This window comes from Echeneis naucrates, chromosome 5, assembly GCF_900963305.1.
Source record: "Echeneis naucrates chromosome 5, fEcheNa1.1, whole genome shotgun sequence".
In the NCBI taxonomy this organism is placed as follows: domain Eukaryota; kingdom Metazoa; phylum Chordata; class Actinopteri; order Carangiformes; family Echeneidae; genus Echeneis; species Echeneis naucrates.
The window spans coordinates 21,199,335-21,217,264 of NC_042515.1; the positions used below are offsets into that span (position 1 = coordinate 21,199,335).

Consider the following 17,930-nt stretch of genomic DNA (forward strand, 5'->3'; position numbering starts at 1 on the left):
TGCTTCACTACAGGGCATGTTGATTAACCCAGTGCAGATGCAAAAGTAACTCATCTTGATGAATAATCCTGCTAATCAGTAAAGCGGACAACAAGCAGGACACTGCCCAAAGCTAATTTTGACTTCTCGCCTGAAGTTGGATTCGTAATGACATCCACCCAAAGCGCACACGAATATCTACTCCTGCTGATTTCATGAAGAAGTTATAAAAATATCCTTTTTAGGCCCTCTATAGTTCTATGTACCTTGCTGTGGTTTGCAACTGTACATCTTTTCCCATTGCCTTGAACTGTCCTGGTCTCAGACCTAACACATCATGAGCTGCTGATGGAGAATTCCCAATGTATGTGTGTGTGTGTGTGTGTGTGTGTGCGTGTGTGGGGCAAGAGTTCGTCCAACAGAGATTTTCTATAAATCACAGGCCAGTCCAATTGGCTATGGATAGAGTTGCAGTGAAGAGAGACAGCTCCATGGGAATAGCAGTGTCTCTGTTGAAGTCATTCCAAGATAGGTAATATGATCCTGAGCGGCCAGGAATAAAGGAAGAGCAGAGAAAAGAAAGGAAAAAAAAAAAAAATCAGATTGCTCTGGCCATAAAGAGGAGTAATCTCCAGCAGGGTGCAGATACATCACCTGTCACACTGGACAGTAATGTATTATAGCCTCACAGGCAGATGATGTGACACATTGTGGGCCTAACAATTTTTTGGTGGTTCACAAACTGCTTCTTCTCTTATCCCAGGCATTATTAGTCTTCATTGACTTGCAGAAAGTGGTGGGGTAGTGGAGAAAGAAGATGAACAAGTCTGGTGTTGAGCTGATCCTCACTTTCACTCATTTGAAAGGGGAACTTGGCAAATATAGAGCACAGCCTCCTATTTTTATTAGTTCCTTTCGTGTTAAGCAGATAATGGCCTGCGACGATGATGGGAAATGGCGAGTGGTTAAGCAAGACAAGTTGAAACCATCTTCAGGGAAAAATCCAGTAGCATGAACTTTCAACATGTGAAAGACAAATTGTACACTAAAATGTCAGGAAAACATTACAAATAAATAAATAAACATAAAAATAGAAAGCCACCACAAATCTACACTTAATTTACATATAAATTCAGCTGCTGCAGAGAAAACCTAATGGCGTCAGTACCAAGTCATCTTTGTCTCAAGAGAAGTGGTTGATTATTGAACCTGAAAATCCTATGTCAATGGTGAGGCCTGATGCAGAGAACCTTTGCAGCCACCTTTGATCAAACATTTGCCAACAATCCAATTGGGAACATGGAATAAGATAAAGGACGATGCTGAATACTTGGTGGCATTTCAAAGCTAACTCAATTAAGAACGGTTTAATGACAAAGTCATGCCTTTCCAATCCCTTTAGCTTTAAGGCTGTGTTTGATCCAGCTGTTAAAGAACAGTCCATCTACCACTAAAGATAAAATGCCAGGTACTTGTCATCCAGGATTTGAGATTAGATAGGCCAACAATATTCATAGTTCACAAATGTGATTTACAAATCCTCCTTCATCATTGAACCTTGTTCTGGAGTGTTTATGGACTAACAAGTCATGGGGAAAAAAAGTCCATTGGGTGTAAGCACTTTTCTAAAACTTAATTAACATGTGGAGTACGCTGTGGTGACAGAATTGGCTGCCCTCAATCTGCCTGAGCCACCTTCAGCTTTAGGCGCTGAGACCTGCAGGCTGCAGGCTTCAATAAATGTCGATGATCACAGCTCAAATTAAGTTATGCTTTGAGCTTGGAGAGCTTACAAAAACATGTGATGGAAATATTAAACTGCGACAAAGAGAGGAAAAAGATTGTTGAGAAGAGCTATGGTTTAAAAAAAAAAAAAAAAAAAAAAAACTTAAATTAGTGCTATTGTTTGAGTAATTTGTCCAGGTGTTGAATTTTCACTGATGATGGAACATGGGATACACACACAATAAATCACCACCACCCAGGTTTTCAGAAAGAGCTGCTTAGCAGTAGCTGGTGTGAAAATGTGGCAAAAGTAAAATGCAGGTGGCAGAAGTAGCCCAAACAACAAGCACTGCAGGAACCAAGGGCATGTGGGCTATAGAGCTGCTGGGGTGGAGGGTGGAGAACGGGGGGTGGGGGGTGGATGACAGACTGCTGTTCAACTCCATTAGCTGCTATGTGAGAGGGGTGCATCTAGCAGCACACGACCTGTGAAGAATCTTAGATCTCACTCTATCTTGGAATGGGGATTGCCGCATTAATTCTAGGAAACTGTAATCTCTCAAGCAAATCAAATTACTCTCATTAAGCGCAAGAAGAAAACTGCCTCCGTAATAAGTATGTATAAAAAGTATTTATTACCAATAATCACCCCTTTAATATGAGCTAGCTTACAACGGCTTTTATTTTTGCTGATTAAGTTTAAAAATGGGGAAACAAGAAAGGGCACATGCTCACGGACGCATACACATAGCATTTGCGCGTGCACACATAGACTATGAAACACATGCGCAAACGCACACACACTAATACACAGCTCATGGAGTTTATGAGAACGGTTGATACAGTGATTAAAGGGGAGGGTAGAGGGATACAGTGCTCGAGGGCCTTGGAGAGGACGTGCCTCACCTAGTCATAAAAACACACCTCTGTCTTTAAGCCAGCACCAGAATCGCTCTCAGTCGGTTCACTTGGAGGTGAATCGCTAAAGAATTTACATGCAAAGTAGCACATGTCATCACCCAGACAGTGCGCCTGCACACGTGGATTTACACTGTAACATGGCATTCGCTCACTGACTGCTTGACCTGAGATAGGCACTTGCACAACAAAATATTTGCAGCATTTGTTTTTTTGCCATTTGCATTATTTGTATATGTACATGCGAACTATTCCGCCAAACAGTCAACAATGTGTTAATGCTATCCATGCATGCTTTTTAAGCAGTAAATAAAGCCTTATAACATTGAAGGCATAATGACTGGTGGGAGGTGAAGTCTTTACTCTTCATCCAGGATATGACATCATTCCACAAAGCGCAAGCTGCCAGCTATAATTGCCTTGCTGGTAAATGGAAGATTTCATCCCTCCCTATTTTGAGTATTTCATTTTTTATTCACATAACCAATTAACTACATCTAAAAAAAAAAGAGAGAGAGAGAGAGAGAAAGAGAGAGCTAAAAGACAGTTAGCAAAAACACATCAAAATGGGCGATAAAAACAATTTGCCTCCACAAAATCAATTAGGATTAAGGGTCAGTGGGTCATTCATTTGCTGCTTCAGCATAATTACCTGTTTTTCTTCCCCTCATTTACTTCTTCATTCAGCTGGGACACCGATGTCCCCGTAAACCAAACCAACACACTTTTTTGGTTATTATTCAAATTACACATTGATTCCTGTGAGAAAACTGTCTGTCAAACTACAGCATGGCAAAGCTAATGTGCTCCAAAAACAAAACTCCCCTGGAGCAAAATGAGCAGATTCTATTAGATGTCAGCCTAAATACTGTAAATTTCAATTTGACTTTGGTCCACTCAGGTAATAAATACATAAATTAAAAAAAAAAAACAAAAAACTATACAGAATCAAATTAGAATCACAATTTCATTTTACAGAGGATGATGGAAAAAAGGTCAACACCTCTGTGTCAGCTGACATCACTACTTAGCAAGACGGCAGGTTACAGCAATGTTGTTTCTGTTGCTACAAATCTGTCTGTCCTTTCTATTGTTATCTGTGTTAAGGAGAAGGAGAGCAGACAGAGAGGAAGAGGATCACAGCTGACTACATTTGCTCTTTCTCGCTTTTCAAAAGACATTTTTAAACTGCTTTATAGTAAAGGAAACTGGTCTTTTAATAGAGAGAAGCATTTATAATCTTTAACACATAAAAGCAGACTTAGTTAGTCTGCCTGCAGAATATCACATTAACACTTCGTAAACATTCACCCATAAAGATAATTATTTTGATTGCAAGACTCTCTCTTTCTTCCCCTCCTCAACATCTGGTTAAAATATGGAGCAAGTGCTGGCTTCCTGGCTCCCGCTCAGGTGGTTAAAATAGACTGCGCACACATACACAAATAAATAGAGTGGTGGGTAACTCTCTTTTTTCCTTTTCTAGTTTCCTCTTCTTTTTTCTTTTTTTTTTTTTTTTTTATTTAAAATCAGCAGCGAGTCAGCAAAAAGGCAGGAGCTGTGGCTTCCCACATCACACCTGCCAGATCCTTTTCTCCACAGCCAGAGAGCCAACAAGGATACGCCAGGACATGCAGCTGGAGCATGAGCATTAAGTGCAATGCTTCTATAAGCAGGGCACAGGGGAGGTACAGGGGCACATGCAGCAGTTTTTCATTCATAAGTTATACGTCCAGCAAGGACTTGCAATTACCTGCAGCTGAGACCTAAAACAAATGTGTCTCAGACCACATGCTTGATTCTGAGAATAATTACTTCAATTTAAAATGAAGCGTTTCAGAAACATCTGCTTATGTTCAAGAGCCAGCACTCAAGTGTTTTTTCTATTTTTCTATTCTTGTGCTCTTGGTTGTGTAGTGGGCCAGACAGTGGAGAGGAGGCCATGTGAGTGGGACAGAGCACAGGAGACGGCGATAATTGACCAAGATGCTGTTGCCACAGAGTCCCCTGTCCCCTCACCTCCAAATCCCAGCAGCCCCTTTTTCAATTTAACACAAGACTTAACCAGAGTTCACTTGTTCAAGGACTAAGGCACATCTTTGACACTTTTACATTAGAAGCACAGCTTTCTGCTGATTAAATACCTTCCCTCCTGTCTCTCTCTTTCTCCCACTGTATGGCACGAGGTAATGTGAGAGGGGTGTCCATTTCCTGTCCCTTCTTTCCCTCCAAATCAACCACAAATAACTCACAGTCTCCTGTGCCTATCTTGATTTCACTCCAGAAGATAAGAACACCATTTATTGTTTTCATTGAGCTTGAGTGCTAAGACAGGGAGCACAGATTGAGATAAACACACCATAAATCGCTAATTCAATCCGTCTTCTTTGCTTGTGATGTTTTGAAGAGAGGGGAATATCAAAAGATCACACTGTGAAATCGGAGTCTGGAGGTGCGATATCAGCTCCAGACCTCATCAAATTGGGGGGGGTGGAGAAGGGGGGGAAAAAAAAAAAAAAAACTAACTGTAACTCGAGTAAAAATTTCCTTTGGGGAAGCAGAGAGCTGGTACAATACAGCATGTCTGCCTTCATCGCTGTGGCAGGAAATAAAATGATAACACAATGAGCTAAGTATGTATCACAACTTGGGTTTTTGCCGTCGTGACACAGTGTACAGCTGAAAATCATTTGCACAAGTGTTTGTGGAGTAGAGTGCTGCCCAGGGTAGCAGCGGCTGTGGCGGTGGGGAGCTGAGGACCAGAGAGTATTTACTGATGTGGTTATCTTGTCCTGTGACAGGCAGGATCACTCAATCAGCACAGCTCATGGCGGGGCTCCGGCATGCATTACACACATATGCCCATACTTTGGGGGAGGAGGTGTCAGCCAAGCCAAATCTGATCAACAAATGCAGTTCCCCTGTGCCACAGCTATCTGAGATGAAGATGATATTATGTGGAAGTGAGCAAGGTGATGGAGACAGCATAAAGAGAAACAGTAAAGGGCAGAGAGAGAGGGGGAAAAGGAGACCTGAGAGAGGAACGTCCTCTAAGGCTCAGCTTCTTAAAGGCAAAGTGGACTGGAGAGTAAGGAGATAGCATGCTGATATATTTTAATAAGAACCATGCGCCTCACAACACTGCCTTTGCCACATCAAAGAAGCAAGCGTTTATATGCTGGAGACAGCCGAACATTAATTATCAAAAACGTGAATTAAAAAATAAAAACTTGTCTGTCCAGTAGAGTTACATAGTAATTAAAAACACAATCCTTGCAGAGTCCAATGGACATCTCTAATGATTCCTTTTAAAAATTACTCACATGAACATGTTATTAAAAGGTTAGAGAAATTTGCATTTAGCAATGAGGAAAAATAAATATAGTGTTGAGTGTGCAGATAAGAGCTCAGTAATTAGCAGTAGACATTGCGGTGGTGGAAAACATTTGAAGAATAAACCTGGACTAGTTTGCTTCTTTCCCTGTTGCCCTACAGATATTTTACATTATTCAATCCAAAATACCATCTTTCTGATTCTAACTTTTCTTTTGCATGTTAATGTTTAATAAGAGCCTTTGGCTATCTATGGGCACAATTATTAGATATCCGCAGAGAGAAATTGAAAAATTAATCATACTCTCAATTTTGCACTTCTCTGATCCATTGGAAATGGCTCTAAGAGCTGTGGCTTGTCCCCTGTCACAGGCTGCATCTAAACACTGCATCTAAAATCTGCTGCCAACGATTAGTTGCTACCGCAACAAAGACAATTGCATCAATATAGTAATTAATGGATTATTTATATGTTGGCACTTGTTTGAATGTACTACAACATTGATATGTGTGTTACAACATTGTAAAAAACCTAAATTACTTAGACCAGGTGTCTTGTGTGGTTATATTTCAATACAACTCATTTATCCATGCGTGGGCCCTATAGGTTTTCTGGGGTCTTTGTTTTGGCCCTTTGTACTGAGTATAAAATATGTTAATGTTCACACAAAATCACATCAAGTTGTAGTTGACAGCGGAATTTATTCTACACACCATCAAGTTTCTAAGTGGCAATTTTAGCTTTGAAAGGCATGTGTATGGTAAGTTATTATGTAGAATAATGATAGCTAAAATTTCAGCACTGCTCCAATACTGTTTTAACCAAAGGTATTCTTCATCAAATCCTGTGTGAATATGTGCTTTGAAATATTTAGAAGTTGAAAAATGTTCTACTTTTTTCTTTTTTTGTTTTTTTGTAAATTTCTAACCAAAATTAAAGGAGTGAACATGGAATTTGTTTACAGCTCAGTGGAATATGTCAGTCTGTTTTCGTCGCTGTGTTTGAACTTAATAATTATTATTCACTAATTAGGTGAATTAAGTCATAATTAAAGATGAAACCTTCATGTATATGAAGCTATAGCCTCCATGAAGCAACGCAGATAATAAGAGTTAAGTTCAAATATAACAGTGGGTTAGTAGATGATTAATGATTTATTTTTACAGAAGATTTGAAGAGGTAAAGATAACTGTATCTGCAATTTGCTAATTAAGAAAAAGATAGCAGTGACATGACAAATACATGAAGCACTAATACTATGACAATGTAGGATAATGTCCCCAAATTAATTTGCAGATTTGTAAATGATTAACAGAATTTTGTATCATTGGATAAATATAAATTAAATCTGAGCTTGATTTTTCTTGTTCAAGAGCAAAGACAGGCCGTGTGAAGCACTGAATGAATCTATTGTATTTCATGTCAGTAGTATGCACTCAACACTGATTATTGGCTGAATGCAGAAAACCAGTTTGCGGAAAGTAAATTACACTGCATTAAAGAGCAGCTAGTCTATTTTTGACTTAGAAAAACAGAAGTAAAATCAACGTCAAGTGGCTGATTTAAGCTGCAGCTACATCCAGCAGCTGATGGCATCTTGGACTGAATCCCAGTTCACCCACATTACTTGATACATTTTTGCCAGAAGTGCAATGTGTAAATGACACATAAAAACACGTATGTGACTGTGCTGTCAAACAGCTTAGTTTTGTCTCACAATGTATCTCAGTTATATTCATGTTTTGTGTGTTTTAGATATTAAATTGGCATCTGAGAGACATTTGCATTGTGTGAGAACAACACTAGTGATTGATCCTGAGTGCTCACCATCTGCCTCCCAGTACACTCCTGCTGGACTTACTCAATTTCCTCTCCCATGCTTCAAACACGACCCCCCCAGCCAACCTTATCCCACCTACAGACACACACACACACACACACACACACAGAGCTCCTGGACTGAATGCCCTCCTCCCTAAACAACTCTTCCTTTAACATCTGCCCAGAAGGAGCACTGCTGCCTTTTGTCCACTCACTGTCTCCTAAGGCATGTCATCCAGCTCTAATCAAGCAGAAAATGGTCATAAATATTTCTTTCTGCTAGATTTCACATTCACATTTCACGCAGGGACATGATATTTTCCCCCTACCTCCGGGGAGTACCTAATGCAAAAAACAGTTACTTATATTCAAGGCTCATATTCCTTCAGTCAAATGCAGAACATATTCCCTGTTTGTGGGCAAAAACAAGAAAAAAAACAGGGAGGGGGAGAGAAAAGAGGAGGGGGAGACATAAAGGACTGTCTTATTTTCTGTGCCATTTACTGGCTAGTACTCTCACCGCCATCCCATTACATCATGTCAAAGATTGTAAACAAGCAAATAACAACAGCGTATCAGAGACCACAGTGAGGGAGCAGCACACACTGCGCTGTCCTCCTCAGTTGGCGGTCTCTCTGCTGCTAACTCAGGAGGAAAAAAACATTTGTTTTTATTGTCCATTTAAATAATATATATCTTTTTTGTTCAGGAAAAAAAGATTGCATGAGGATTTATATGAAGCATTGTCTCTGGCCTGGCCAAGTATTTATGGCACATGTCATTCACAGGATGCAGAGGTGCCATCACTATTATTTATGAGGAGACGTCCCATCAGGGCATATCATTCTCTAAATGGTATACAGCTATTCACCAGTGAATACCGACCTGTGCCATTTTTCTCTCAAATAGAGGCCATGTCACTGCTGAACGTACAGGGGGGCTGGGCTGTTATTAATCACTGATAGATACTTTGATGGGTGAATGCATGTCAAACAATCAAATTTACTCTAAGAGACCTGTACATGATGTGACTGTCCATGCATATTTACTTTAATGAAGGCTCATTTGATCATCAGCATTGGTAGTTTATCATACTCCTCCCTGCGCACCAAAAACAAGTCTGCCAGGGTATCACAAAGGAAGGCGTTTAGACTGTGCACTAGTCCTGAAATTATAAGTGAATTTTTTTGTAACACGATACTCTTGTAGAAGATTTATTGCAATGTGAAATTACATTCTTATTGTGATATATTCACCCTGAGGTTTATGGATGGGAGTCAACATTTTACTTTTTTAATGTTACTTCACTGCAGAGAAAATGTCTAATAGTTTGCCAGGTGTGATGATTATTAATAGTTACAAAAAAGGGCAAACAACAGGGACAAACACATCCAGGCCCATGGTTCAGATGTGTACATTATATCCATGGCTCATTGCCAGCTCAATACACCCAGACAGCCTGCAGAAAACATGATATCTTGATATTTTTAATCCTTGAGTGATATATGATATAGGACAAAAAAGTATTACATTGTAATGCACAATCCTACATTCTACACACATTCTGTACATTACCATGCACATTTATGTACATAAAAACTGTAACCACAACATAATTGTTTTTCACGTTTATGTGGTGAACTCATGCTGATTCCAAAATTTTAAAGCAGCTACATAGCTGCTGTTTGTATTAACGACTGTTTAATTATGAGTGTAGAGAGTTCAGCATCTGACTTCTGTGACAATTAATGCAAGTACTGACTCTTTTTTTTCCAATTTTTCAATCACCTCTTCTTCTGACCAACCATCCCCAAGCCACCTTAAACGTCATGTTCCGATACTTGGTCACTGTCCAGCCTGCCAGTCTCCCCTGTAGGGGTGGTGCCGCTCAAAGGGATTAATGTATTATTTTGTTTTTGTTTTGTTGTCAACACCTGGTAATGCTAACATTACTGACTATGTAGCAACAGCAAAGCTCACAAATAGCTGCTAATAGGTAGCCTCAGCCTGTAAGGGTTAGGGTGGCTCTGACAGGAGTTTACCAAGTGAATCGGGGTTTTACTTCATGACCCACAGCAGGAAGCAAAAGTCAGAATAGCTCTATTCATTCAATGAAAATTTTGTACTCGTTTTGTCTTTTGCAAGTCTTTCAAATTAATGGAAGGTAGTATTAAATCATACGAGAATCCACCTGTTTTTATTGTTTTCATTGTATTTTAAAAATAAAAACTAAATAAATAAATGCATTAGTTCTACCTTTTTAAATCTAGTGTTTAGTTTCAACTTTGTGAAACTAAAAAACACTGAGCACAGTTGCAATAATCGCAGCGTGAGTGCTAACGACTGGCAGCAGGTGGCAAACAGGTATTTTGCTGCCATCACGCAGCTCCCTCTGGAATACCTGCACCCCACCTCTGTCTTATACCTTAGCCAGGCCGTGACGCTGACTGAGGTCTGTTACTCACATTGTGCTAAGAGATTATGAATAAAATATAAAATCCGGGATCACTACAGGGTTTTCACATTAGCCTGGCTGTGTAGGTGATAGCACTCAATGCATATATGCCTGTCCATGCACACACCCTCACAGTGACTCACAGACATCTACATTTTGCATGCAGATTCAGAATCTTCATGAACTCTCTGAGGCAACTCTACCTTTGTGGCTGTTTACATGCGCACCCAAAAGATGCCTTAATCTGCAACAAAAAATTGGGGCTTGTTGAAACAAATAAGTGTTTTAAGAGGAGACAGTCCTGGTTTCAATTTCAATAGCTCATTTAACCCTTATCTGCCCAAATCCTTGGGGCCCATTCTATGTTAATTGGATCTACATTGCTCTAGCATTGGGGGGGTGTTAACAAGCACAGCCTATGAATATTAATTACCCTGAAGTTTTCTGCACAGGAAAGACTTCACTGATACATATTAATTCTATGAAGTTTTTAAAGTAGTGCTCTCATTAAAAATGAATAGGCCCTGCGCTTGAATGTTTTCCCAGGAGAAACTGTGCATCCTTAAGTCTATCCCTAATAAATTGGGTCAGATTGGCTATCCTTAAAGAATAGCTTCAGCTTAAAATGGCATTATTATTCAACTAAATGTAAACATTCCAATAGGGTGAAGGAAGGGTTTTGTTTAAACAGTGTTTTGACAATGGCTATTAAAACCAGTCATGTCTGAGCATGTACTTTCCCAACCACAGTCTCCCGAGGCCCCGTTAAAACGGTTACTTATTTACAACACTAAACACACAAGTTGTTCAGCTAAACAGCTAAATTACTCTGCATACTAGTGTGTTTGTGTGTATGTGTGTTTGTGTGAGGATTTGTGTGTGCATCTTGATGTGAGCATTCATAAGCGGTTGTTGGCTCTACTTTAAATAAAACATTGAGGATGCATTAGTCCTCTGGCTAGCTGAGGCCTCTCTCTAAGCCATTTAATACTGAACTGACGCAGACGTGTTTCCCTGTCTGCCTCCAGCCAGCTGCTTCAGACACCTGCTCAAAGTTTAGAGTTGCCCACTTCAGCACAAACATGCAGACAGAGGCCATCAAAGACCATCCGGGCGCCACACAATGAGAGCCACTTCACTCTTCCTAATGATACCAGCATCATTTACATGTGAGGCATTTGTACCTGCACATGTCCTTGCGAGGTTTCCTCATCCACACGTTCTCCACAGGGACATGCTGTCCGTCTCGCCTTAAAGACAGAGTGCGACTCTCTGATTACTACAACTCCAGTGTAGAACTGGTCTGTAACTGTTTTGTCCATTTCCACAAACATGTTTCTCAACCAACAGTGAGAAACTGCTTTTCTTTTTAATTATTATTACTATTGGATAAATTCTAGAATGGATTTGCTCTGTAATGTGTCAGTAAAGAGACATATGCTACAGAACTTATTTTCTAGCCCCCCATCTTTGTCACTCACACTCAAACAGCATTTGCCAAATGAGAGAAATTTACCTGTTTCAAGCAAATCTCCAGTCTACATTGTGATGCGTCAGATGGTGGCATTGCTGATCAGTATAGTGCATAATAAAATCATTGAACAAATGCATTGACAAAGAAATTTCTCCATCTTGGCTTTTAAGCAACATTCTTACACAAAAATTGTGATTTCAACATAATGTGAAAAGACTGATAAAAAATAATGTGTTCTGTGACAATTAAACATTTCTCATCTCTATCTCTCTAGCTTCTCATTTTGAATGGCAACATAGCCAAAAGAACAACACGGTTCTAATATACATTTATCCAGTGTTGTCAAAACAGTCAGTCACATAAAACATAGGTTTGGTTTAGCAGGACATGAGTTACTGTTAGTCTTGGTTTATTGTTTAAACCCTTTATGAGCGTTGATCAAACATTTGTTTAGTCATTTGACAATAGGCACGGATATTTTGTCAATGAGAACAGTTAACTGAGTGGAGATGTAAGGTGCATTTGTGTTGTTTGACAAGAAGACACAGAACTCACTGCAGTTGGAAATTTTTACAAATGAGTGGCTGACAGTTTAAAGCAAGTGTGTAATTTCTTTTCCACTGTCCTGTGATGATATGTGATGTATGACGTGACATGAATGAATGTGTGCTTGTGTTCCTGTGTGAGTCCATTCTGATTACTATGATGTCGAACACCTTTGTGAAACCCCCCCCCCCACATACACACACCCCAGCCACCTTGCCCATATAAGCAAGGTGTGTAAACAGGATGTCAACCTGAGCAATAGTCAACTATTTTAAACTATGGGCAGATGCCAAACGTGCTTCGCCTCTTCTCAGTTGAAGAGCAGTGGCTGGAGGTAGACTCAACAAAATGGGTGAGTTCATAGGCTGGCTGTCTTGGAGACATCTCTAAGACAAAGGAGAGATGCTGGGTGGTTTACCTCCCAAAACCTCAACAAAACTGGATGACAAAAGGTTTTGAGAAGTTGCACCTAGACTAAACAGATTTTTTTTTTTTCCCCTGATAAAAAAAAAAATAGATGCAATTAAATTTTAAAAGCAATATGCTTCAGTTGAAAGAAACTCAAGCTTTACTAAAATATTTGTGATATTTTAACAGTCTGGCTTTTTTTTTTCTTTAATAATTATTTCCCCTTTTTTCGACATAGCAGCGTATCACTGTTCAATTTTCACCTCCATCTGTGTGATTATTAATCAGATCACACATCAATTGCCAGAACCAGCAAAGAAATTCAGCCTGTAATAAAACTGTCATGTGCTGTGGTATAAAGACAGATGTTGCCAGTTGTGTGATAACATAATTAAACTGTTCTGTGAGGGATTCCATAAAATTATTCAAATTGGACGAGCACTATCATTTTACCAATAACGCAATTTAGGGCAATATGCAGTGTCATAACACTGATGTTATCCTCTCCGCCAGATTTTCCAATAAGTTGGAGCTGGTGCTTGGCCTCCTGTGACAATATGAACACTATACATGAAGATACCTGAGAGCTCCTAGAGATGGAGGAGTATACACAGTGAGACTGTGGGGACTCAGATCTGCTCAATGGGAGCCGCTCTGTGGATGCTCACTTGCACAGTGCAGGACTAAGATGACAAGGCTCAGGAAGGAAGCACACATTCGGGACGATAATGCACCACAGCTATTGGTCAAAACTCAAAGTAACCTTTATCACACATGTTAAACATTCAGTACTGTGCTGCATAGATATATAAATCTACTGGCAGGAATTCTGTTCAAAAGAACAGCGATAAGGCTCCTTGTGAAACAGCATAACACTTTATGTATTTCAATTCAGGCATAACTCTCTCTCCCTCTTGCCCTCCACTCAGCAGCAGAGTACAGGCGATTAGCAGAGATCTGAGACAGCCTGTTTCGCTCTCTGGCCTCCTCTGACCCATCATTGTTAACTCTCCCAGTCTGACCATTAGCCCATAATGTGGACAAGACACAGAAAAGCAGCAGGCTCCGCACTGCCAGGCGCAGCCTTTGGACCTCTGTGAGCACCTACATGTTTGGATGTGTATACTGTGTGTTTGTGCGAGTGTGCTGCGATAGCAAGTCTTATCATCTTGCACTTCCCCCTGAAGCTCGTCAGAACAGAGCTTGGCCACGCTGGCTGAGACGTGCATTTCCACCTTTGCAGGCCACCACCAGGGACCATGTAAGCTTTGCATTATGCAAAGGAGAAAAACCTGTGCCCACTCAGCTCTTTCTGTGGCTACTGTGATGCGTGTCACCCTCTCTTCTCTGTACACGCAACATGATAGACACCTCTGCTATGCTGGCAGGGAGGGGGGCGGGACTTATCTTGTGATAAATGACAAAGCTTTAAAAGTACTTGTTTGAAATAGCACACTGGGGTGAGTGTATGTCTATTAGCATTATATTAAAAGGGCTCATTTCAAAGAAACAATAATAAAACTATTAGTATCAGTTTGGAGCAAAGGAGTAGCTTGCACGGTACAAACATATGAGGGTTTATAACGGCTGAAAATGACCACACAGCACAGGAAATCTATGCAGGGTGTTGAGCAGCAGCTTCAAAACTCTGCTACAAAGTCCCAAACATCATCAATGTTGCTGTGTGTTTATTTTACTACCACAGCTACACAACACAGCTTCCTGTTGCAAAATCACAAATAAAAAAAAAGGCTATTGCAAAAGCTCTGTCATGCCATTGTTTTTGTTGTATTTTTTTTTTTTTTTTCGTTTCTACAGTATCTTCATTTCCTCATATGGATAACGTTACAACCACAACTTCTGCATCACAAACAAAAACGCAGATGCTTAGCTTCTGGGGTAAACATGTCATGTGATAAAAAAAAAAGGATTCCATTCATGGTCTACGCTGGGAAGAGGAGATACTATTTTTATGCACAAGTAACTGCAAAAAATTTGCAATGGCCTGAAAAGCAACAGCCTTTATTCTATCAACATACCCAAAAATCCAGCCATTATGAAACAAAAGATATCACTAAAGAGCCTCAAACAGTAAACTCAGAAGAGAAGAGTTTTTTTTATTATTATTATTATTCTCAGTTTTCCATAAATGGTATTTGACTTACTAATAGAGATGCCTAAATCAAGCTTATGGTCCACTTCCCCCAAATCTGACTAGTCCACAAGATGAATTCCCCTGTCAGAAGCAAGATGATCAAACAGATTACAATTATTTCATCCCCCATCTTTATTAATGAGCACTGTCTTTCATAGTTATGCTTCCTAATAAGAATAAATGATATGCCACAGCTAGGTTTGTTGTTCCCACTCACTAAGGGGACTATCAGACATTTGAGTCTGAGGAGATTCTAGATTGATTTTTGCATCACCTAAAGAGGTAATAGCGTTTTGGATTTTTTGGGGAGAACAAAGAATTAAAAGAAACCTCAGCGTGTCAGTTAGAGCCGTATTAGTGCAAGTTGCAAATAAAACTTAAAAGAAAAGACTGTGAAATGCCACAAAAGTAAAAAGTTATCAAGTAATTGAGTGAAGATCGTAATGCCCTGGGGACAATTAACATGGTTCATGGTGCATGAGTGAAAATCCTGGGTTAGTCTAATGGGAGAATAAAAAGATTGCCTGCCTGCCTGCCTTCTGAGTAACACTACCCTGGTAAGTAGCCTATCAAAGCCCAAAGTGTCAGGAGTTGGGAGTGAGACATCTAGTACTTCGTCCACATCCATGCGCCATTTATCACACACAACAATTATTACACCTCCCCGCATTTCAACTCCAACTGGAGGCCACAGAAATTAACCAGTGGATTTGCCCAAAAGGCATAAAGCAAAAAGTGCTTGCTGTTTGCCACAGAAAAAAACAGAAGGCAGCAAACGTGACGGTAATCCATTGAAATAGGAAAGAGAAAGTTGCTTGGTTTCCTTCCTTTAAATGCCAGGGCAGATCCAGGAGAGTAATAGCTCTTTCTGGATGACTAGAAAACCAGGACCATTCTTGGACAACTAGCTCTATTCTGTTGGGGATGCTTTATTTCTATCCCTTCTTGGTGTCAAGTGCACATCTATGACACTTCTCTCTCTCTCTCTCTCTCTCTCTCTCACCCCTGCCTCACATTCATCAAAGTTGTAACGCTGTTGTCTTTGCAGAGCGAATCAGAATGTGCCCCTGGCAAAGAATGAAGGAAAAGTCAACAGGAATTAAGTTTCAGTGCAACTGTTTACTCAACTGTGGCCTGCAGTTATTGAAATTTTATCCATGGTTTTCTGTGACTACTGCAGTAATGAATTCAGTATGGCTGTGATTTTCTCACTGACGACATGCTCATTCCGAGCTGGAAAAAAAGATGGGTTGGAGGTGAGGTCTGGGAGTTGGGTCTGGAGCAGGGGGAGTGGGGATAAAGATCAGATCTGGAAAGGCCTTAAAGGCCCAACACTGAGACTGAGGAGCAGGAGAGTTGTTGGCAATTCCTCTCTATTTACTGATTAGTTAACACTTCTTTGGTGTTTATTCTAGTACACTCCCATTAAATACCTAGACAAAAGGAAATCAGCAGAAGCATTCTGTTTCACAGCACAGATGATGAAAATACATCATCACATTTGGCCTATTGGCCAATTTTTCATCTATCTTTCTACTCTACAATTAAATAAAGCAATGCTAATGGGGAAACAATTAAAAGACAATTCACAGTGTAGAAGTAACCACTTATGAGGTCATGTTACTATTCAAGTGATACATGTGCGTGAGGAGAATGATGCACTTGAAATTGATGACTGCACATATTATAACTTATTAGCGCTGCAATGCCCTGCATATAACATCAAGTCAAAAGTCAACGAATTACTTTTCAAAATGCTCAGATATTTAAGCATTTGTCATATCTCATGTTAAATGAATGTGTAACACAAATATGTATCGCTGTACCAGATCACCTAATGTCATGGCCATTCTGCTGAAAGAATGATGATACTGTATTACAGCTCAGCTTTATATGTTACAGTACCATATCCCCCCATGCAACAGCATGTTGTTATATGCTGTAGCTCTGTTGGCCCTCCTGATGGATGTGGTGTGACAACCGACAGCGGCGAGCAGCCTGTGCATCATCACCAAACAGCTAGTGACAACAACTCCAGTCCTCCTGTCGGATAGGCTGAGATAGCGTAAGACACACTGATCTTTTCAATGTTGTTTCCTTAAACACACTGTCGTGTTGCACGCACAATGGTGACACCAACAGGAAAAGATTGTCTGCTTGCCTCAAGTTGGAGATGGTGAAAATGTTTTTGGCTTTCACTGCTGATAACACTGACGTGCATCTCCACATCTCATTGGCTAAGACAGCAAAGCATGGCATTAGTTGAGAGTGTGAGGTGTGTTTACAACGAGCCAGAGGAAAATGCTGTCATTCTACTGGATGTCATGGGGTCTACAATCCTGTAGCACCTACATACTTAAAATATGTCAGAACACCATGATAAATATTTCACCAAAATGCAGATGCATGCATGCTACAATAAACACATTCATAACCAAACACAATCACATAGAGCACTTCCTTCCTGAAATATTCAAAAAGGGCCCCAATATACATAAATAATAATAATAATGTGTTTATCTACTAGATGTACTTTCACATGGAATTAAATATTAAATGGCACTCTAGGAAGGGGATGAGGCCTGATGTTGACTTGGCTTAGTAAAGTGAAGAAAGACTGCTCTACCTGGTGCTGCTGGAAATGCAGCAGGTCAGCTGCAGTCACCTCCACTGATGGCGTGGCACTCTTGGGTCGTCCCTCCCTGGACCCTCCCTCCATGCTTGTGCCTCCATTTTGACTGGCTTGTCCATCGCTTGTCGCCTCCGTCCCAGATTCTTGCATCATGACTTAAAAACCTGAGAGAAGACACAGAAAGAGAGGAAACAGGGACAGAGACGGAGAGAAACAGCTGTTAAAACACACAGCAATGAGGTCGCATTTCAACCCTTGGCCAAACTATAAACATCTGTCATATCCTTCCCACACAATTTCACTTTTATTGCAGGTTTCCCTGTTGGTTTGTGCTTCCCTGTGTCTTGTTTGTTTGCATGTAGCATATGCAATGAGGCAAACACACACGCACCCGCTCTCACAGACTGCTTCTCTACAGAGTAATGAACTGCTCCTTTGTTTTGTCTTTTCCGGTGTAGATCCTTTGCAGATGACAAGTTAATA

At 40.2% G+C, this 17,930-nt stretch overlaps 1 protein-coding gene across 2 annotated transcripts in view; it reads right to left on the bottom strand.

Moving 5' to 3' along the window:
* The window catches only part of foxp1b (forkhead box P1b), a 139,372-nt gene that overhangs the window by 57,599 nt on the left and 63,843 nt on the right, over nt 1-17,930 (bottom strand). The window contains exon 6 of one of the 2 annotated variants that reach the window (XM_029502729.1): nt 17,442-17,611. In XM_029502729.1, coding sequence (XP_029358589.1) covers nt 17,442-17,600 — 159 coding nt within the window. In that variant the 5' untranslated portion in view covers nt 17,601-17,611. Of the gene's footprint in view, nt 1-17,441; nt 17,612-17,930 lie in introns of those variants that run through there. The other variant, XM_029502730.1, reaches the window with a different exon arrangement.